Source organism: Leucopleurus acutus, assembly GCF_964270905.1.
Source record: "Leucopleurus acutus genome assembly, chromosome: 13".
In the NCBI taxonomy this organism is placed as follows: domain Eukaryota; kingdom Metazoa; phylum Chordata; class Mammalia; order Artiodactyla; family Delphinidae; genus Leucopleurus; species Leucopleurus acutus.
In genome coordinates, this window is record NC_139155.1 from 55,492,118 (window position 1) to 55,515,387 (window position 23,270).

Consider the following 23,270-nt stretch of genomic DNA (forward strand, 5'->3'; position numbering starts at 1 on the left):
GACTTTCAATGTGAAGTTAAACCCAGAGGTTGTTTTGGAAGCAGAGCCACTCGTAGAGTGTCTTTGGGGAAAGCACGCAAGCGGTTACAGTCGATTTAAATAAGTGCTCTGGTTGCCATGGGAACCTTGGTTCCTGGTTCTGCAGGTGTTTGGGTGTCCATGGCGGGGCCGTAGAGCCAGGTCAGCTGGGTGTTCAGGGATGCCTTCGCTGAGGCCCAGGCCATCTTGCATCCAGCCAAGAACACGCTGTTTTAACTCTTTGCTCTTGGAAAAACTCCTCTTCCTTGTGCTGGGAACATTAAGATGTTATTCATGTTTACTGAGTGTGAATAATGAGACAGGTACTGTGTATGACAGTTACCCAGTGTTTTACATACTTTTTTTTTAAAACCGAAAACTGACAGACTGCCAGTGTTCAGATTACTTCCAGACTGTCACCCAAATGTTCTGATTTATCGTTGGTTACATGACTGTTTCACTACTCAGAATTAACTGCTTCTGTGCTTGATGAAGCACTTTTCTGGACTTAAAAATAACAATGACCCACTTGATAAAACGACGTGAGCGTGGCTTTGCCTGACGAACGATTTTCCTGCGAGGATCAAGAGAGGAACAGAGTAGTTTTCAGTATGACAGCAGTTCCCACTGGAGAAAAAATAATGAAATGATGAAAACGAAGCTCACCAATAAGTTTTCTTCTCTCCTTCCTGTTTTAAAGTGGTGATGGGTGCTGAAAAAAAGTAGGGAGGTTTCAAACGAACCAAATTCCTGGTTTGAAAATGCTGTGGAAGCAAACTTTTCTGGGTGTGTCAGGACCCAGCTGCTTCTTTTTTTTCCACCTAAAAAAATATTAGAAGATTAAGGAATACGCCTAAAAATTATTCTTTGCAGCATCAGCCTTTCAGGACAGTGTATTTTGCTGAGCATTTGGTTCAAAGAAATTTGAGACAGGTAGTTTAGATGAGGTCTTCTCAAGCTGACCTTCCGACGAAAGGGAATTTGCTGTGAGACTTCTCAGCTTTTCCCGTCGTGCTCCCATCTTTCTCCACATTTGTGATGGTTAGGGTCACTCGAATGTGCGGGCTTTACTAGATCATCTTGTCTGAGATTTGCTCATGGCCCGTTACGAGGTACTAGAGATTTCCCTCTTGCTGAAAGCTGCTTCCTGGCATCTGCCCAGCCCGGATGCTGTTAAAGGATCGTGAGAGAAGTACCTAGATTTTTTTTTTTTTTTTTCCCCTAAACCATGGTGGTGAAAATGCCACTTGTGTTCTGCTAACTGAAGCTTTTCCGTGTATCTTGAAAGCGGAGCCCGAAAGCTGTGGTGGTGATTGCAACAGAGCTTGGGGCGGGGACGAGTTTCACAATCCAGCCCTTCACTAGAGATCTTTTCACCAATAAAGTGATTCTCTGGCTCTTGTTGGTTTCAACCCCAAGAGCTCTCACATGCTGGGGGGATGACGGCCTTGCTCAGGGAGGCATCGCGAGCCTTTGAACGTTACAGAATCTCTAGGCCGGCCGTGGCCCTGATGGTGCTCAGGCCTGGTTTATACATCAGGTGGCCCACCTTGGAGATGCCCCAGCTGCTGTCTGCTCGGGCAGCAGCTTTCCAGGACTGCAGTGCAGCGTCAGGGCCCTGGCTCCGTCATGATAAACGATGTGCCTGTTCTCATCCCAACATGTTGCGTCATCTTCTGGCCACTCTCAAGGTATCTGGGAGTCGTTCTGTTGCATCACTGCAGAAAACAACTAGCAAGATGTAACCCAGATTCCCTGCTCACTGACGGTGCAGGAGGGAGGGAAGGCAGAAATACCGTTCATGGCTTGTTTCCTGAACCAATTTGCACGGCGCCCTCTAAGCCCTCCTTAGCAGAATTGACAGTGGGAAATAGCCATCCTGGTGAGGAGCCACTCTTTGTCATATGTCTAAAATGTTCATCTACATCTTTGACGTTTTGTGTTATTTTACACAAAATGGCAATTTGAAGGTGGCTGTAAAAAGGAAAATTCTGTTGTATTTTCCTTAATCACTGGTCCATACCTTCAAAAGTACAAAAATAAATATTAGGCCTGAGTTCCCAGTAGATAAAACAATTGGTTGTGTGTCTGAACAGTTATCTGATACATTAAAAAAAAAACAAAAACAACAAAACTCTAGTTAAATCCTCATTTTGAAACTCTGAAAAAGACTTAATAATGCTGGTTTGGGTTTTCTCTTCACTGAGATATATAATCAGATAGTCAAGACTATCTAGCACTTTGCTTTTGCAATTCTGATGAGATTTTTTTTCTTTTTTAATTTATTTTATTTTTGGCTGCGTTGGGTCATTGTTGCTGTGCGCACAGGCTTTTCTCTGGTTGCAGCGAGCGGGGGCTACTCTTCGTTGCGCCGTGCAGGCTTCACATTGCGGTGGCTTCTCTTGTTGGGAGCACAAGCTCTAGGCACGCGGGCTTCAGTAGTTGTGGCACATGGGCTCAGTAGTTGTAGCTCGCGGGCTCTAGAGCGCAGGCTCAGTAGCTGTGGTGCGTTGGGCTTACTTGCTCCGCAGCATGTGGGATCTTCCCTGACCAGGGCTTGAACCTGTGTCTCCTGCATTGGCAGGTGGATTCTTAACCACTGTGCCACCAGGGAAGTCCCTGATGAGATTTTAAAGTACCTGAAATATATATATAAGGTGTATGTTATATATAAAATATATGTTTATATATAAAATACGTATATTATATACAAAATGTACATATATATATATAAAACAGCTTTATGGAGGTATAATTTACATGAACTGTACACATTTAAAGTTGTATAATTTAACATGTGTCTGTACCTGTGAAACCAACATCACACCAGGATATGGAGGATCTCCATCACCCCCAAGAATGTCCTCACACCCCTTTGTAATCCTTTCCTCCAGCTGCCCACACACATTCCCTCCTCAGGTAACTGATGATCTGTTTTCCATCACTGCAGATGAGTTTGCCTTTTCTAGAGATTTATGTCGAGTCATACAGTCTGTGGTATCACGTTAGGTTTTTTCATTCAGCATGGTTATGTTAAGGTACATCCATGTTGTACTATGGAACGATAGCTGATTACTTTTTATTGTTCAGTAGGATTCCTTTGTATGTGTCCACCACCATTGGTATACAGTTGTTTTATAGCTGAGGACTCCTGGTGAAATACAGTGTGGAAACTCATTTATACTGATAGTAAGGTTACTGCTCTGATTTTTCCGAAGACCCATTGAGATGGTAAATACGTAACAGATGTAGAACGCTGGATAAAACATAATGGAGTAAGAAAAACACATTGCACATTTTCGCCCCGGGAAATGTTGAATTGAGGCTGCGTAATTAGCATACACCATTTCGAATTGGCACACAGCTCAGTAGGGTTGAAGTAGGCTTATTATTTGAAGAGTCTTTGTTCCTTGGTTTCATTAAACAAATATTTTTGGGCACGGCCCCTGTCTGGCCCAGGACTAGGCCCCATGGGGACACAGCAAGGAGCCCGACCTCTCTCTTGCCCTCCAGAAGTTCATGTCCAGTAGGTGAAATGAGACATAAACAGAAATAATTACAAAGTAAAAGGTAGGCAAGAGAATTGCAATGAGAGAAGCACAAACAGCTGAGGATGTTCAGAGGTGGAGGAAACTATTTCCAGCCAGGAGGAATCTGAGAACTTGTTTGTAGGTGGTGACATCCTAGCAGGGCTTTGAAGGCAGGTTCCAGTTGAAAATATATGCATATGGGAGAGGATACAAGCAGAGGCCAAGAGAGGATGTTAGCCAGGGCCTGGAGGAGGGGGTGAAGGGAGGAGTAAGTCTCGGTGTCCGCAGGACTGGTCCCTCTGACGGGCTGTGCAGGGGCCTCTGTTCCCGGCCTCTCCCCTTGGCTTGTAGATGGTCACCGTCTCCCTGTATGTCTCTGTCCACATTCCCCTTATTTATGAGGGCTAGGGCCCACCCAGATGCTCTCATGGTAACTTGCTTACCCCTCTAAGACCCTACCTCCAAATAAGGCCACATTCCCAGGTACTGGGATTCGGACTCCAACATTCTGGGGGCGACAGAGAATTCAAGCCATAACCCAGGGTTGGGAGTTCGGGCTTTATCGTTTAGGCGAAGGGGAGTCATGGAAGGTTTTAGATCAGGGACGCCAGCAGAGCTTCCGAATGTTAATCTGGCAGTTTGAGAGGGGAGAAGATGGATGGGTCTGGGGGACGGCAGGAGGGGCCCTGTCGGGAGCCTGGCCGGGGTCCCCGGTGGGCGGTGCTGAGGTAGCGGAAGAAGTGGGTCTGCCCATGGAGGGCTGAGCAGTGACCGAGTTGGAACGGCCAGGTGACCACTTCGCTGTGCTTCACGCACGGTAGCACAGCTGAGATTTAGGGTCTCTGAGCATCTGTGAGTCCGTTGTCAACAGTGTGGGTAAAAAGGACCATACCTTGTGAAAGAAGGTGAATTCGTTCATGGACTGTTGTTTGGAGGTTATGGCAGTATTGCCTTTATCCACAGAACGATCAGGACCTCATTATTCACCACCTTTGTCGATCAGGAATCAACTCTAATCCTGCATGTGGGCAGTTGGGTCTATTCTTGTAGAGGCAGCCCATAGTTTTGCCTTATGGTAAAAATAATTACATATGTCCTGTCTGATGTAACTGGTCTTTGGCTAGTTGGCACTAGAACAGTGACTGTTATGGATAATAGGAGTACATGGGCTGCAGCTAAGTATGGTTCTTCCATAGTAGATACTGGTGACCCAAGGAAAGCCCTAGTGTGGTCCTGGTGGGCACCCGTAGGTTGTTTACTGAATGAATGGATGAAAGAGAAAGCATGTGAATTTTTTTTATTAAGACTATATTTTTTTGGAGTAGTTTAAGGTTTATAGCAAACCAAGGGGAAGGTAAGAGATTTCTCATAAACCCCTGTCCCCACACATGCACAGCTTCCCACACTATCGACATCCCCACCAGTGCAGTGCATTTCTTACCGCTGATGAACCTACACTGACACATCATCACCCAGAGCCCATAGTTTGCATTAACGTTCATTCTTGGGAGAGGAAGGTTTTAGCTTGTTTTCCTCCCGTTGTTAAGACTCATATGTGCTGAGTTTGGTTTTCAGGTTTCAGGCCCGGAGACCATAAGTTTGGACAACTGTCCGTGGCTGTGTGTTTTGTTTTGTTTTGTTTTGTTTTTTTGTGGTACGCGGGCCTCTCACTGTTGTGGCGTCTCCCGTTGCGGAGCACAGGCTCCGGACGTGCAGGTTCAGCGGCCATGGCTCACGGGCCCAGCCACTCCGCGGCATGTGGGATCTTCCCGGACCGGGGCACAAACCCACGTCCCCTGCATCGGCAGGCGGACTCTCAACCACTGCACCACCAGGGAAGCCCCGTGGCTGTTTTTAAAATGGAAATTGTGACATACGTATAGTCTTTGAAATGATTGTTCATGATGAATGAAAATACAGTGGCTTGCAGCTAAAATGAGGATTTGTGATATGATAGACTCCAGTTAAATCAAGCAAAGTAATGATATACATTGTCGTTTAGATTCCTGAACTGGTCATCTCATTGTACCTTGGAAAGCTCTTTTACCAAGGTGTAAGCGTACATTGACTCTCTGGGTGAGGTATGATACAGCTTTGATTTTGGGAGGGTTCATGTTACACAGCTCTAAGAAATGGCTTGGTGTAATTGGGAGGATACAGTGACCAAAGATAGAAGTGCATTTTGAAAAATAGAACTACCATACGACCCAGCAATCCCACTACTGGGCGTATACCCTGAGAAAGCCATAATTCAAAAAGAGTCATGTACCACAATGTTCATTGCAGCTCTATTTACAACAGTCAGGACATGGAAGCAAACTAAGTGTCCATAGATAGATGAATGGATAAAGAAGATGTGGCACATATATACAATGGAATATTACTCAGCCATGAAAAGAAACAAAATTGAGTTATTTATAGTGAGGTGGATGGACCTAGAGTCTGTCATACAGAGTGAAGTAAGTCAGAAAGCGTAAAACAGATACCGTATGCTAACCATATATATGGAATCTAAAAAAAAAAAACTTGGTTCTGAAGAACCTAGGGGCAGGACAGGAATAAAGACGCAGACGTAGAGAATGGACTTGAGGACATGGGGAGGGGGAAGGGTAAGCTGGGATGAAGTGAGAGAGTGGCATGGACATATATACACTACCAAATGTAAAATAGATAGCTAGTGGGAAGCAGCTGCATAGCACAGGGAGATCAGCTCAGTGCTTTGTGACCACCTGGAGGGGTGGGATAGGGAGGGTGGGAGGGAGACACAAGAGGGAGGAGATATGGGGATATATGTATATGTATAGCTGATTCACTTTGTTATAAAGCAGAAACTAACACAGCATTGTAAAGCAATTATACTCCAATAAAGATGTTTAAAAAAAAAAGTGCATTTTGAGAAAGTTAAATACTGAAAATATAGGGAATTATTTTAAAGATTATTTTTGAGACGTCTTTGAAAATACTATGTTTGCTTGTATATTTTATTTGCAAAGACTCATTGAAGTAAATTGTACTGAAGATTTTGGGTAATGGGACAGCTTAGGCCCCAGCTTATGAGGAGGATGACAGCTACTATGCAAACCACAGATCTTAGTGGTTTTATTTAAATAAACAAAACAAGATAATGCAATCTATGTAATTTTTCTTAAAAAAATGATTTTAGGGCTTCCCTGGTGGCTCAGTGGTTGAGGGTCTGCCTGCCGATGCAGGGGACACGGGTTCGTGCCCCGGTCCGGGAAGATCCCACATGCCGCGGAGCGGCTGGGCCTGTGAGCTGTGGCTGCTGGGCCTGCGCGACCGGAGCCTGTGCTCCGCAACGGGAGAGGCCACGACAGTGAGAGGCCCGCGTACCGCAAAAAAAAAAAAAAAAAGAAGATTTTAAGGAGATTGAAAGCAAGCCACTTCTCCTCTTCACCTCCAAGTCTGTATATTTGTCTCACTCCCCCTCAATTTACAAGAACTGTGATGCCTGGAAGCTTCCCTCTAGGTTGGGACATTTCCCACACTCTATTGTCCTGCAGTCCCTGAGTACCTGGGTTCCGGGGGGTTTTCTCGGAACCACATGGGTCTGGCCGAGGTATGGAACACCACACCCTCAGGTTCTTAAGAACAATCCAGTTCTACAAGCCGGTATGAGCACGAGGGCTCAGTGAATTCTGTAGCAACACAAATGGCTTAACGGACATGGCAGGTGTTCCCAGCCTTAAAAATCCGTCGGCCACCCCAAGTCTCCTTGGAGAAAAGTTCCTCCTCGCTTCTTTCTCCTCCACAGCCTCCATCACCCCTTTCTATTGAAAAGCAAAGAAGCAAAATGCTTCTTTTTATCTTGCCCCTCCCCCTCTCCTTGTCTACACCTTCAGGCCTGGAGGTGGGCTGGGTTGTGGTAGCATCTTCCAAAGAAAAACCATGCTTCCTCTAAGCAGAGGGCGGGCAAATGTAAATGTCTCTACTTTGTTAAGTGTGGATTTAAAAGACACGAAGTAATATGGGGTTCGCCTGGACAATGTGAGAAATATGAAACTAGGTTATAACATTCTGGTCCTTTTTTCCCCCAGTGTGATATAAATTAGAAAAGAAATATAAGTGTTCCTGTGTTTTCAATTCCCAGATTTCTTTTTTTTTTAATGAGAATGAATTGGCCCAAAGGAAGAAAATGTTGTCTTTATACCTGCAGAGAAACTCCTACTGTCTTAGGATTTTCTAAGCTTCTAAGTGACTGCCACCAAGTTCCAGGTGAGGCCTGTTTAAGAGCTTGCCACCATCCGTGGTCACCATCCAAAGGTCCAAAATTGATTACAGATGGGGTATCATAGTCAGTTCCCTTTCTGTTTGGAAAAGCAGTACAGTCGTCCCTTGGGCTCCATAGGGGATTGGTTCCAGGACCTCCCACGGATACCAAAATCCACAGATGCTCAAGTCCCTTATATAAAATGGCATAATATTTGCATATAACTTATGCACATCCTCCTGTATACTTTAAATCACCTCTGGATAACTTATAATACCCAATACAATGTAAATGCTATATAAATACATAGTGGCTGGGTGCATGACAAATTCGTTTTGCTTTTTGGAACTTTCCAGGATTTTTTTTTTTTTTTTGCATGAATATTTTCAATCTGCTGTGGGTTGAACCTGCAGACGCGGAACTGCCGATCCAGAGGGCTGCTTGTACTGAGAATGACGGGTGGGCAGCTGCAAGCTGAAGGGTGGCTGGCAGATATGGAAGTTGAGAAAGAGAAAGCACAGAGTGACTGGAGCCTGAGGGGGGAGGAATGTTGCAAACCGAGGCAGGGGACACACAGGAAAAGGGCTTTCGAAATTACTGTGACTTCTGTAGGAGAATTTGAGGAAATCATTTTTCCTCTTAAAGAAAGAGGAAATGATCAAGAATTACTCAGTGGCTCTGAGAAGAAACGTTTGCATTCCCGAACCACAGAAAGTCACCCTTGGGGTGAGCATCACGCCAAAGGCTGAGGCCGCAGCTGTTTTCCGGGCCACACCGTGGGAACATGGGGAATGAGCGCATCTGGGCGCGATTGGGGCGGAGGGTGCTCTGTGATCCTGACTCCGGGGATGAGGAGATGAGATGTGAGTTCGAGAAATGGAATCCTGTACAATGGAGTTGCGGAAAGCAGCCTGCAGCGGCGATGGCCCTTCCCCAAAAGAATTGTTAGGGGAACGTGGGCCTTCGTTAGTGTTGGATTATTCTGCCGCCAGAAAGCCGGGGTGGTGCTCGGGCCCTGGAGGCCTCCGCGCTCGCTCGCCCTTCCCCCACTGCAGACTTGAGCTCTGTCATGTATTTCCCCAAGTGAGGAAGTTAAAACCAAGAATGCGGACTCCATAGCACACACGCGTAAACTGTATTTCATGCTGCTGGGCGCGCCCCGCGCTTGGAGATGATGTCATTTTTAGCAATGCAAGTTTGCTCCGAAGGAAGGTACAGGCCGCTCTTATGGTAAATCTGAAAATGACACTTCACTGTCTGTTGCAGCCGAGTTGGGACAGCCTCTCGGTTGAGCCGCTGGGCTTTCCTTCAATCACCTTTCTTTCAGGACTGTAGAATTTTTTCTGTCCTCAGGGTTAAGGAGGGTGATCCGTCGTGGGGAAAACTTATTCTACTCATTATGCTGTATGATCAGAGAAAATGGCTGAGAAGTAAAGAGGGTTTTAGGGTTTGAATCTAACTTGCCACTCTAAGTACGGAAGGAAATTAATTCAAGAAGAAATGGAAAAAGAAACAGCTTACAATTGTGGTTTCTCCAGCAAGAATCTCCTTTGTACTGGGAAACAGACAATCTGCTATACATACACTTTCATTTTGAGCACGTTGCCTTGGTCTAGGGTCTGTGATTTAAGAAATGTACAAAGCAGGGACTTCCCTGGTGGTCCAGTGGTTAAGAATCCGCTGCATTGGCAGGCATGGGTTCGATCCCTGGTCCAGGAAGATCCCATATGCCGCAGGGCAATTAAGCCCATGCGCCACAACTACTGAGCCCGTGCTCTAGAGCCCGCAAGCCACAACTACTGAGCCTGTGTGCCACAACTATTGAGCCCACGTGCTGCAACTACAAAAGCCTGTGCATCTAGAGCTTGTGCTCCACAATGAAGAGTAGCCCCCACTCACCGCAACTAGAGAAAGCCCACACGCAGCAACGAAGACCCAGCACAGCCAAAAGAAAAAAAAACATGTACAAAGCTGTATTGTAATCTGATTTTAATTAGGTGCCTCAATATGACTTCGAGATTCATTAGATGCGTTTTGTATTTCAGAAATATATTTGCCCAAGCCTTCTGACTTTTACAACTTAAGTGGTTTGTCCTAAGGAGTCAAGCAAAATATTGAGCATTTCTTTCCTTCCACGTTATTAATTTCTCCAGGCAGGGATCTAATTGAAAATGTGCAATGTAGCAGAAAAAGATAAGATGAGAACTGTGATTTGTGTGTGTGATGTGTTTTAACCTGGAAGAAGGCTATCTGGTTTCTTCACTCTCTCGTGGGGGGAGACTTTTTCAGAATGTGGACAGTTAGCCTTGGGGACCAGAGTCACCTCCTCAAATTGTCTTGCACATGGTTTCAAATGGCCAATTTCTTTTTTACAAATTTATTTATTTATTTTTGGCTGCGTTGGATCTTTGTTGCTGTGTGCGGGCTTTCTCTAGTAGCAGCGAGCAGGGGCTACTCTTTGTTGCAGTGTGCGGGCTTCTCATTGCAGTGGCTTCTCTTGTTGTGGAGCACAGGCTCTAGGTGCACGGGCTTCAGTAGTTGCAGTGCGCGGGCTCAGTAGTTGTGGCACGCGGGCTCAGTAGTTGTGTCACATGGGCTCAGTAGTTGTGGCTCGCGGGCTTTAGAGCACAGGCTCAGTAGTTGTGGCTCACGGGCTTAGTTGCTCCATGGTACACGTGATCTTCCTGGACCAGGACTTGAACCTGTGTTCCCTGCATTGGCAGGTGGATTCTTAACCACTGTGCCACCAGGGAAGCTGCTCAAATGGCCAATTTTTTGATCGTCAGTAGACACAGTGGATTCAGATGGAAGTGTCTCTTCTGCTAGTGCAGAACAACTTTTCCTTCATGTAGTTCTGAAATCCCTTCTGTTTCAAACTTTATAGCCACTGCTGTATTTACTTTTGGCAAAGTGTTACTTTAATAAAAAGCTCACTTATTTATTCATTGATTGGTAGAATGACAACAAAAGAGAAAGCAAACCCATTTGTCACAAGCAGTTCCTAGAAACTCAGTCCACTGTTTTGGCAATTTCTAAATTAGAGCACTGAGACCCAACTTTGTAAAAGTGAATTTCTGTGTAAAAAAGGAAATTTGTTAAAATAAATTTATTCATTTATTTGGCTGTGTTGGGTCTTCGTTGCTGCACGCGGGCTTTCTCTAGTTGTTGCGAGTGGGGGCTACTCTTCGTTGTGGTGCGCGGGCTTCTCATTGCAGTGGCTTCTCTTGTGGAGCACGGGCTCGAGGCGCACAGGCTTCAGTAGTTGTGGCACGTGGGCTCAGTAGTTGTGGCTCATGGGCTCTAGAGCGCAGGCTCAGTAGTTGTGGTGCACGGGCCTAGTTGCTCTGCGGCATGTGGGATCTTCCTGGACCAGGGCTCAAACCCGTGTCCCCTGCATTGGCAGGCAGATTCTTAAGCACTGAGCCACCAGGGAAGTCCCCTTAAAGAGGAAATCTTGATACATGCTATAATATGGATGAGCCTGAGATGAAGGGGATCAGGACAGACAACCTCAAAACATGCCACTTTTGCATATTGATTATTTTGAGCTGAAGGCCATTGAGAAACCTCAGAGACAAGACCTTTCTGCCCTTCCCATTTATTCCCGAAAGCGGGGTGTGAGTTTCCTGCCTCTCCTATACCGGGATGAGGGGTGTGACCCTAATCACCAGAGACAGAGAGCCAGCACAGAGAGGAGTCTGTATAAACAAACCTTACTGGTCTTCCCTGGTGGCGCAGTGGTTGAGAGTCTGCCTGCCGATGCAGGGGACACGGGTTCATGCCCCGGTCCAGGAAGATCCCACATGCCGCGGAGCGGCTGGGCCCGTGAGCCATGGCCCCTGAGCCTGCGCGTCCGGAGCCTGTGCTCCGCAGCAGGAGGGGCCATAGCGGTGAGAGGCCCGCGTACCGCAAAAAAAAAAAAAAAAAAAAAAGAAACCTTACTAAAATAGCCGTTATCACCTATTAGTGTCCTACCCACATTCCCACAATTTGTTGCCCCTAGAAGCCCAAAATCCCTTTCCTTTGTCTGATTGCTTCTCCACATTTTATCATCCTTTGTTAAAATGGTACATAAGCCTCTGAGTCTAACTGCTACTTTGAGTTTTCACTTCTTTCCTGAAGCCCCCATGCACATAAACATATTCATATCAATAACATTTGTATGTCTTTTTCTCCTGTTAATCTGTCTTTTGTCAGTTTAATTCACAGACTCCAGGAACAAATCTAAGAGGGTACAGGCAAAGTCTTTTCCTCGCCTACAAGGACATTATGCTAAGTGACACAAGCCAGTCACAAAAGGACAAATACTGTATGATTCTACCTATATGAGGTCCCTAGAGTAGTCAGATTCCTAGAGACAGGAAGTAGAATGCTGGTTCCCAGGGGTTGGGGCGGGCAATGGGGAGTTAGTGTTTAATATGGGTGCGGAGTTTCAGTTTGGGGTGATGAAAAAGTTCTGGAGATGGGTGGTGGTGATGTTTGCACAACACTGTGAATGTACTTAGTGCTACTGAACTGTACTGTTAAGAATGGTTAAGATGGTACATTTTATGTAATGTGTATTTACATACTTACATAACTGTACCACAGTTTTTAAAAAATGGGATTGCTGTGGCTGGAGTGAACCGCCCTATGGAAAACCTGGAGCAGTGGCTGAATGCCAGACACCCAGGTCTGCCCTGGGTGCGCATTTGGAAACTCTGGGAGATGATTTCTCACCTTTTCGTGTGGACTTTCCTTGTCCCTGGGGAGGTGGTTATTTCCCCAGGCCTGGGTGCTCCCTACCAGGGAGGGGAAGCGCTTCTTTTCCATCCTCTGTCCCATTCTGATTGATACTGGGCGGAGCTACACACACGGAATGAAGCAACAAGAGTTGACTCCAGGTTTTGGGGGGCAAGCCAGTGACTGGAGGAGGGAGAGGAGTTTACTGTCAAGTCCATTCTTGGGAGAAATCCCAGTCAAATGAGTGCCCCCAGGGTCCTCTGGGTTTTCAGTTTGTGCAGAGTGTTAAAATAAAATACAGGTAAACACTAAATGCAGGGAAAAGATCCTTACTTTGTGGAACCACTGTCTAGATGGTCCTGTGCCAGTGATGTGTGGTTACTTCAGAGCAATGTTCTACTTGCAGTGCTGGGGAGATGGGAGGAGAAATCAGATGAACAGATAGACGTGAGCCCGTTGCTGTTCCCTTGACAATCTTGCGACGCTCTCGCCCAGTCCTGTCCGACAGAACTTTCTGTGATGTTGGAGATATTCACTTCGTTTATTTACTACCATAGTCACTGTGGCTGTAAAGCTCATGAAATGTGGATAGTGTGACTGAGGAAGTAGATGTTCGGTCTTATTTAGTTTTAATCAGTTTACATTTAAACACCCGCCCCCCGGTTAACGGCTGTCTTGGAAAGCCCAGCGCTGGCTCACCTTCTGGTGTTTGATTCTTGTCTTGTTCACATGACTGTGGACCCTGGAGCTCGACTGGGTTCTGGGAGGACTGAACCTCCTGGGTTCAGCTGGGTTGGACCTGAGGGTCGCTCTGGGGTTGTTATTCTGGACATTGGACTCCCCCAAACCTTGTCAAAAGTAGGCCTAGTGTCATTAATTAATTGTTTGATCAATCAGTTACTGATTAACGATTAATACTCAGTTATTTATTAAGCACAATAGGACAGACACTGTGTTGAAAAGTGGGGGTCTTTTAGACAGCAGAGCCAACAGGCGTTCTTGCCCTCAAGGGCCCCGCGGTTGGCGGGGAGGATGAACTCTGGATGAGCAAATACAAGTGTGAATGGAAGCAGGTGAGGCGAGGTCTCACCTCCCACCAGTGGGAAGGAGTCTTGGTGGGGGTGACGTCAAATGGATGTACACTTTGTCCCATTCTGTTTTAACAGGGACACTTCGTCATGTGGTCCCTGAGCTCTGATTCAACTCTTGCAGTCCTTTTCTTCCAACTTCCTTCTCATTGGCATCTCCTGGGCCCATCTGGTGCCTTGACATCGTGACTGAACTTGTAAAAATGGTGACCCCTGTCTCACCCCCCAAAAGGGCTTGAGAGGAGAGGAGGGGAGGGGAGAGTTGGGGAGAGTGGACAGAGCTGTGGGGCAGCTCACTGCCCACCTCCAGGGGTGCCTGAGGCAGCTGATCGGGGCTCCCCCTGGAAGGGATGCTGTTACAGACCTGACCCGAGGCTGGGATGGGGACCAAGGCTGGAGCCCAGTCAGCCCCCGGGCTCCAGCCCCGCCCGGCAGTGACTCTGTCCCTTTGGCTGCGGGCCCTTCCTTGGCCGCCCCCAGCTGGGTGCAGTTTGCTGATTTAGTAAATGTCTACGGAGCATCTTCCAAACACCCACTTCCCAGGGGCCCTGGGGTGACGCTTGGGCTGCTGCCTGGTTGTTGGGCCTCTGGGTGCCTGGGTCTGGGGCGCTTCTCAACTCTGGCTGCGCTTGGCGATTACGTGGGGAGTTTTTGAAAGGTACAGACACCTGGGTCCCCCCGCCTCAGACCAATGAAATTAGAATTTTGAGGGTAAAGGCCTAGGCATTTTTTTTAAGGCCCCCTGGCCAGGATACTGTCCCGCGGATCCAGGGCATGGGGGCAGGCCTGGGAGTCCTGCCTGGTGCTCCCCCATCCTCTGGGGGGCCCCTTGGCTGCCCCAGTGGAAGCAGCAGCCCGGTTTCTGCCAGGATATCCCAGTAGGGCTGTGGGGCTGGACAGACCCACCTCCCCCCATCACGCCCCCCTGAAATGAGTCCTGGGGACCTGCCGGTGCCTCAGGGATCGTGTTCTTGGGCACAGAGATGTGGCCGTGAGCTCAGGTGGCCCCCAGTGGCTTCCAGCTGTCACTGCTTTCACACGCGGGGCTGGAAACTTGGTTGGAGATGCAGTCAACCTGAAGTCCACTGAAACCGGAAACCTAGAGCAATAGGGGTGGGGGGTGGGGGTGGGGGTGGGGCGGAGAGGAAGGAGGGTGCTCCAGGGAGCTTTCCTAAGTTATGCGCTAGCTCCGAAATCATCACTGCCTTCAGCGAAAAGAATGAAGTGTGTTGGAAAAGCAAGAACTTCCTTGCGCTCGGCTGGGCGGTGAGGGGCTAAGTCCCCCGGGTGGGGTGGGGGGTGGTCCCTCGGCATCAAAGCTGCAGGGTTTGGGCCCCTCGGCCCGGCTCAGCCACGGCCAGAAGGGTTTAATGAGGGCCGTCATCTCCCGGCACATGGAGAAAACCCCAGAGCAGACACATTTTCACATTCAATCCTAAATCCTCAGAGGAACCAAGTTTTTCGGAGATTACACATTTTTCCAGCATTATGCTGCGCTTGAGCCTGCAAAACAGTGAAGTGGAATTTTTCTTTCTTTTCCTGTAGTTTCTGGGACCACACAGAGGATGCTTTTGGTAGGTGGGGTGCTAGGGGGCTGAGGGCTAGTGTGGACCTGGACCGAATTAAGTGCTCAGGCTGCCTTCTTACCCAGCTTGTGGGCCCTTTTGGAACGTGTCTGGGTGGGCGCGGTTGCTTCAGATTGAAGGCAGTTGCCAGCGAGATTGGCTGCTTCTGTGCGCCGGGAGGGCCCTGCGGGGTCCAGGCGAGCACACGGCTTCTAAGTCCAGTCCTGGCCCTTCCTGACCATTGGAACTGGGAGAAGCCACTTAACCTCTACGAGCCTCTGTTTTCTCATTTGTGAAGAAGGAATGATGTATATAGTGGGGCCTTGATGGGGGACGTGGCGGGAATGAGAGAATGAAGAACCGGGAAGGCAGGCCTTGCACCTGCTTTGCCCCTGACCCCCTGAGCAGCCCTTCTTTTCTGTTTTACTTATTGGGCTTTCTCATCAGTTTTCCTTAAAACGCCTCCCACCCAAGCGTCTCAAAATCCGCACACCCAGGCCGCACCGCAGACCGATTAATCAGAGCCTCTGAGGGTGGGACCCCAGCATGGGTAGTTTTTCACAGGTCCCTGGTAATTCGAACACACGGCCAAGGTTGAGAACCACTGCCCTACAAGACCAGGTGAGACGGGTCAGTGCAGTGCTGGGACACTCCCGCTGGGGCAGTGCTGTCGGCGGGCCCTCCTGGAATTCCAAAGGGTCGCCTTGCCTGTCCTGGCATGTGAGGTGGTTCCTGGCATGTGAGGTTTGGGGTGTCATGGTTTGGACCCTCAGGGAGGATGCCAGAAGTCCATTACATTTAGCCATTTGTAATTTTCTCAGGAATGTAGCTTTGAACTCTACCTGCCAGAAGGCCGGGGCCTGATGGAGTCACTAGGCTGGCACCAGGCCCCCGGATGCCCCCCTGGGCAGCACACAGCAGCCCTGAGGACGTGATGCAAAGCCTGTTTCTTTCTGGGAATCGGTCCCAAAAGGGGGCTAGCTGCTCGTGCTGGGGTGTTGGAAATGAAGAGAAAGTGACGAGGTTCAAGAGAGCTGTCGTTCCCAGTCAGAAAGAGAAGCCGGGGCGACCCAGGAGCCGGCTTGCCTCTGTGCTGTGAGCAGGGAGGGCCGCTGGGGGGTGAGCTCCTGGTTGGTCCCTCTGAGCGCTGTGTGTTCTGGGCTGAGGTCCAGCCCTGGGTCTAAAGGACTTTCCAGCTTGTTGCCAGGGTCTCTATGTGATACACGAGTGCACCATAAACGGGATTTTTGAATGGTTCCAATTCTGCTTCCTTATTTCTGTCATTAGCTGTGTGGACCGGGGCATCTTTTTAAAAAGATCTGAACACAAATAGCGTGAGATGCGTCTCCAGGGGCTCGCTGCTCCCTTTGTTGGTGTTGGGAAAGAGGGTGCCGAGATGAATACACAGGGGGCCATGGGAGGTGAGGGCACCCGGGGTGTTTCTCTAAAACACAAACCAAATGGCCCTGACTTACCTTGGAAAAACCTCCACAAAGCAGCGAATTGTATAAGTTTGTCGGTGAAATAAAAGCCCAGTTTGTGAACAATGTCCACATCCAATGAGATTCATGGGCCAAGTTTTGCTGAGTTGTCTGTTTCTCCAGCCTTTAGTGGGAGGGGACCTGGGGTCAGGTGGATGCAGGAGCTGGAGGAAGGAGGGGGGCAGGGCTGGACTAGAGGAGACCAGTGATCCCCGCTGGGTCAGCCTGGAGAGAGCAGTGACCTGGAGCGTCTTCATTCGGGGTCAGCCAGGGGGGCTGGGGGTGTTTGCAACAGCAGCCAGTAAAGAGAGATGCCACCTTTTTTCTTCGGCAGTTATCGTGTGAATGTCAGACCCAGATACGTCACCAGGTACAAGACGGTGACACAGTTGGAATGGAGGTGCTGCCCTGGCTTCAGGGGAGGGGACTGTCAAGAAGGTCCCAGAGACCCCGTGAAGACGCCCCGCCCCACGCCCGCTCGGCCAAGAAGCAGCGTGAAGAAAGCCACAGGTACCTTCTGACTTGCGCTCTGCTTTGCAGGCCGCCACTGCTCCTTCACACGACAGGATGTGTGGAGCTTTCCAAGTTCTGCCCAAAACACGCATATATGCCTGCAGTAGACACATGGCACACAAATTTATTTGCAGAAGCAGTAGCGATCGGAAGACAGACTTTTAAAAAGTAAATTGCGGGCTTCCCTGGTGGCGCAGTGGTTCAGAGTCTGCCTGCCGATGCAGGGGACACGGGTTCGTGCCCCGGTGCGGGAAGATCCCACATGCCGCGGAGCGGCTGGGCCCGTGAGCCATGGCTGCTGAGCCTGCACATCCGGAGCCTGTGCTCCGCAACGGGACAGGCCACAACAGTGAGAGGCCCGCGTACCGCACACACACACACACACACACACACACACACACACACACAAAAGTAAATTGCTTTGTTAGGGCCAAATGGTTGTGAAAGCCAAGGCCTTAGAGTGGGAGATGCTGCTGGTCTCAGCCTTGTGTGGCCTGAGGCACTGACAAAAGAGAGTCAAGTGTAACGAGGTAATGATGCTTGGGTTGTTTTTACTTTACTTTTCATGTACAAGCTCCCATAAACCTGAATTTGAAGAAACTAAAATTGTTTCTTTTTCAAAAAGAAAAAAAGGTAAATAGAATCATTCTTATTCTGTTTGGGGTGAGATATTTGCAAAGCTAAGCCCCAAGTTAGAAGTGTCCAATGAGGCTGTTCTTAAATTTGCTTTTGATTTTTTTTTTTAAGTGAAGTAGCACAAACTCAATGAATAGCTTAGCAAGCAATGATAATTTTCACCTTGGCTTTTAAGTGTAACATTAAGAAACTGACTTTTATGGATAAAAATATTTTGACATTTTATTCTACATCACTTTATCTTTCTTCTTTTTTAAAGTTCAGTGAGAAAAACCTAGATTTTCTTATGGGTTAAATGTTTAAGTCATCTTTAAATGATTATATTTTCCCATGAGGTGTTTTCAGTTTGTTTTGGGTTTTTTTTTGTCTGCACTGGGTCTTCGTTGCTGTGCGTGGGCTTTCTCTAGTTGTGGCAAGCAGGGGCTACTCTTCGTCGCGGGGCGCGGGCTTCTCACTGTGGTGGCTTCTCTTGTTGCGGAGCATGGGTTGTATGCGCATGGGCTTCAGTAGTTGCGGCCTGCAGGCTCAGTAGTTGTGGCTCACGGGCTCTAGAGCGCAGGCTCAGTAGCTGTGGTGCACGGGCTTAGTTGCTCCGCGGCATGTGGGATCTTCCCAGACCAGGGCTTGAGCCTGTGTCCCCTGCATTGGCAGGTGGATTCTTGACCACTGTGCCACCAGGGAAGTCCTGTGTTTTCGGTTTTGAAACTAGTGGTGTTTCCCAATATTGTCCGTAAAACAGACTTTAAAATAATTTTTATTATAAAAGTAATGCATATCTATTACAGAATGTTTATAGGAAAAATATTTAAGTACACATAATCTCACCACCAAATGACAACTACTGTTAACATTTTAGTATAGAACACTATTCTCTTTTCTATTTCTGCGCGTACATTTTGTTAAAGAAAAATTCATTCATTCGTCCCACAAATATTTATTCTATATCTGCAGGCTCTATACTAGGTTCTTAGGAAAAGAGAAAATCAAGGCAGACACAATCCCTGACCTCATGAAAGGCAGACACTAGACAAGTAGTGAGGGGGCGTGTTGGATCATAGCGGACAGTTTATTTCTGTTTTGTTTAGTTTTACTTTTTATTTTATAAAAGTTTAAACATACATGTAGTTTAATGAGTTCAGTAGCTTTATAAGGACTATTAGGAAAAGCACTTTCTCTCCCACTTTCCCTTCTCAGGGGTATTAGCAAATTCCCTTTCTCTCCCACTTTCCCTTCTCAGGGGTAATTACTTTAAACTCTTTAAAAATTAAAATAATTGAAGTATAGATTTACAATACTATATTAATTACAGGTGTACAACACAGTGATTCAGTATTTTTATAGATTATACTTCATTTAAATTTACTGCAAAATAATGGCTATATTTCCCTGTGTTGTCCTTCTTTCTTATTTATTTTTTACATAGTTTGTACCTCTTAATCCTCTGCCTCTGTCTTGCCCCTCCCCCCTTCCCTCTCCCCACTGGTAACTACCAGTTTGTTCCCTGTGTCTGTGAGTTTGTTTCTGTTTTGTTATATACATCTATTTGTTCTATTTTTTAGATTCCACATATAAATGATAACACAGAGTATTTGTCTTTCCCTGTCTGACTTTTATTTCTCTAAGCATAAAACCCTTCAGATCCACCCATATTGTTGCAAATGGCATTGTTTCATTCTTTTTTATGGCTGAGCAGTATCCCGTTGTGTGTATATACCACATCTTCTTTATCCATTCATCTACCGATGGACACTTAGGTTTGCTTAAAAATATGTAACGCTCCACAAATTCACCTGTCATCCTTGTGCAGGGACCATGCTAATCTTCTTTGTATCATTCCAGTTTTAGTAAATGTGCTGCTGAAGCGAGCACTACTTTAAACTCTTTAGATGGTCTTTTGGAATTTACCTCCACACCCCGTGACTTCTCATTATGGAAGGTGAGGATTTAAGTCCCTTTCATCTAACATGGGGCTCCTATACTGCCATCCTTTCCATTCAGTTATACTGTGTTTTTATCTGTTCGGTATTTATTGGTTACACTGTAGTAGTTATATAATGTTTACAGGGGAGCTCTGTAGTGTACTATGAATATGCTGCCTTTCCTACACTGTTTCTGGATTTCTCTAGAGTTAATAAGTATGTTTTCCTTTGCTTGGTTTTCTATATTTTTATCCCTATTTCAACCCAGACTCTCCGCTGGTTTCTGCATGTCCCCTCGTTTTGTTCAGACACATCGGTTTCATCTCCTTGAAGAAATCTCTCCTAGAGCCTTCTCACCTGCCCCACCTGGACTGGTCATCTGCTTGTCCTTGTTCACAGCTGCCACCCTGTGACCTTAACTGACTTCTCTCCCATCCGTTCCCTGCTTCCTGTACCCCCTGCTTGCTTTTTCTCAGTTTATTCCCTTGTTTTGGTAGAGCACATCTTCTAGTAGTTTCATGGGAGGATTGCATGGGAGGTAAACTTTTTGATATTCTGAAAATATATTTACTCCAGCTTCAGAATTCTAGGTTGGAAATAATTTTCCTTTAGAATTTTGAAAGCATCACTCAATTTTCTTCTAGTTTCCAAAAAGGAATGCTCCCACACTGTTGGTGGGAGTGTAAATTGGTGCGGCCACCATGGAGAACAATATGGAGGTTCCTTAAAAAGCTAAAAATAGAGCTACCATATGATCCAGCGATCACACTTCTGGGCATATATCCAGATAAAACTATAATTTGAAAAGATGCATGCACCCCAGTGTGCATTGAAGCACTATTTACAGTAGCCAGGACATGGAAGCAACCTAAGTGTCCATTGACAGGTGAATGGATAAAGAAGATGTGGTGTGTATACATACAACGGAATATTACTCAGCCATAAAAAGAATGAAATAATGCCATTGGCAGCAACATGGATGGATCTATAGATTATCATACTAAATGAAGTAAGTCAGAGACAAATATCATATGATACCACTTATATGTGGAATCTAAAAAAATGATACAAATGAACGTATTTGAAAAACAGAAAGAGACTCACAGACATAGAAAACAAACTTATGGTTACCAAAGAGGAAAACTGCGGGGGAGGGACAAATTGGGAATTTGGGATTAATATATACACACTACTACATATAAAATAGATAACAAGGATCTACTGTATAGCACGTGGAACTATACTCAATATTTTATAATAACCTATGTGGGAAAAGAACCTGAAAAAGAATATATATACATATATATATCTGAATCACTTTGCTGTACACCTGAAACTAACATAACATTGTAAATCAACTGTACTTCAATTAAAATTTTTTTTTCTTCTAGTTTCCAATGCACTGTGAAAATGTCCAAAACCATTCTGATTCCCAATTTTTTATATGTGACTTGGTTGGGGTTTGTTTTGCTTGTTTTGTTTTTTGCCATTTTAGTGAGATTTCAGAAGAGAATGAAAGGAAGCGCCTATCCTCAACCCACTATCACTGTAATGAACATACTGTTTCTGGAACTTACTTTTTAACTTCATGAAAAAACATTCATGTCATTAAATATACTACAATATCATCTTGTGGCTTCATAGAGTGTCATTGTTTGGACATTATCCTGTACCGTTGGTCCTTTAGACTGTTTGCAATTTTTCATTATTATAGATAGTATTTGAATAAGTATTTTTTCCTGTTAAATTTTTGGATTCATCCTTATTATTTACTAGAATAAATTTCTAGAAGTGTAATTGCAGAGTCAAAAGGATTCTGAGTATTTTGATACACTTGCCAAATTATCCTTCCAAAAAGTGATAACAATTCTTATAGTCACCAGCAGTGTATGAAGAAAACCTCTGCTTACATCCTGATTCTCCCCTGCTTCTCCAGCCCTTAGAAAAAAATTTCCTTTGCTCACAACAGCATTTCATGTGTACGTGATTCAATGAATTTTATTTCTGGTGTCCTGAGATAGAATACATTTTTCAGTATGGAAAACAAGGTGTTCTTTCTAGTTTTCTCCTTGGGAATTTAGACATCTGAATTCCAGTCTTGGTTTTAACACTATGTTGATTTTAATGAATAATAACTGTTGATATGATCATCTGCAAAAGTTTAGAGGAGGAAAAAACAATGAACATGAAGCTCAAATATCGACAACATTCTAAATTTACTTCCAGTGTTTGTCAATTTACATTAATGCATTTTATTTCATTGTAACCTATGTCGTGTGTGACTTTTTCCACTTTACACGCTAGGTCTCAGTATCGTCTGTAGGCTTGTCGATGGTATTCTAGTATTCCTTGTATTCTGTGTTCAAGGGCGTGGTTTGCTGCTTATTCTCCTAGTGCCTCAGATTTAAAAAAAAAATAAATTTATTTATTTATTTTTGGCTGCGTTGGGTCTTCGTTGCTGCGTGCGGGCTTTCTCTAGTTGTGGTGAGCGGGGGCTACTCTTTGTTGCGGTGCGCGGGCTTCTCATTGCAGTGGCTTCTCTTGTTGCAGAGCACGGGCTCTAGGCACTTGAGCTTCAGTAGTTGTGGCACACGGGCTCAGCAGTTGTGGCTCACAGGCTCCGGAGCACAGGCTCAGTTGTGGTGCACGGGCTTAGTTGCTCCACAGCATGTGGGACCTTCCCGGACCAGGGCTCGAACCTGTGTTCCCTGCATTGTCAGGCAGATTCTTAAGCACTGCACCACCAGGGAAGTCCAGTGCCTCAGATTCTGATAACCTGCTTTTTGTTTAATTTCTCTCTCTCTCTGTACGTTAGTTTATTTTCATTTTATGACTCATCACAATTATAATAATTTTTTTCTTTTGGACTGTTTCCTTGCAGGGTACATTTCTTAAAGTAGGATTATCAAAAATGGAATGTTTGGGGAATTCCTTGGCGGTCCAGTGGTTAGGACTCTGTGCTTCCACTGCACGGGGCACGGGTTGGATCCCTGGTCCCGGAACTAGGATCCAGCAAGCCACGCGGGGCTTGGCCAAAAACAAATGCCATGTTTGTATTCTTTGACTTAGTGACTCTCACTGCTTAGGGCCACGTAGCTCTGTTGTTGGCAGACGCCAGTAGACTCTGTTGCTTTATCTCTCATTTGCTGTTAGTTTCCCCAGCTGCATGACAGCACTGAACAACGTCTATGAGAGTCTTTTAGCACAGGGATGCTATTAAAAGTAAGCAAACATTTAGGGGTTGCTTGGAGGATAACTTGTTGCTCGTGTGATATCATACCACCCAACTGCTAATGGGTGGATCTCAAGTGGGTTCTTGTGGGTTTACAGAATGCAGTCAACCACCGGGGTGTGGGTGCAGTTACTAATGTGGGAATGATGTATGTTCATATGATAACGCAAATAAAGAATTTTCCCTTCAGGGTGAAAGAGGCCGTTGAATATCTATGATGTGCCATGTAAATATCCTCTTAACAAACCAAGAGGGAAGATAGTACCTCTGCTTTGTAGATGAGGGGATTATAGTTCACAGAAGTGAGTTAACCTGCTCGAGGGCAGACTGTAAACAGC

The 23,270-nt window shown here is 46.1% G+C and overlaps 1 protein-coding gene across 3 annotated transcripts in view; it reads left to right on the forward strand.

Moving 5' to 3' along the window:
• Nucleotides 1–23,270, forward strand: part of EMILIN2 (elastin microfibril interfacer 2) — a gene marked incomplete at its 5' end in the record, with an annotated part of 50,347 nt that overhangs the window by 6,151 nt on the left and 20,926 nt on the right. For all 3 annotated transcript variants that reach the window (XM_082853357.1, XM_082853358.1, XM_082853359.1), the window contains one exon: nucleotides 16,967–17,142. In XM_082853357.1, the coding sequence (XP_082709483.1) occupies nucleotides 16,967–17,142 (176 nt within the window). The remainder of the gene's footprint in view (nucleotides 1–16,966; nucleotides 17,143–23,270) is intronic.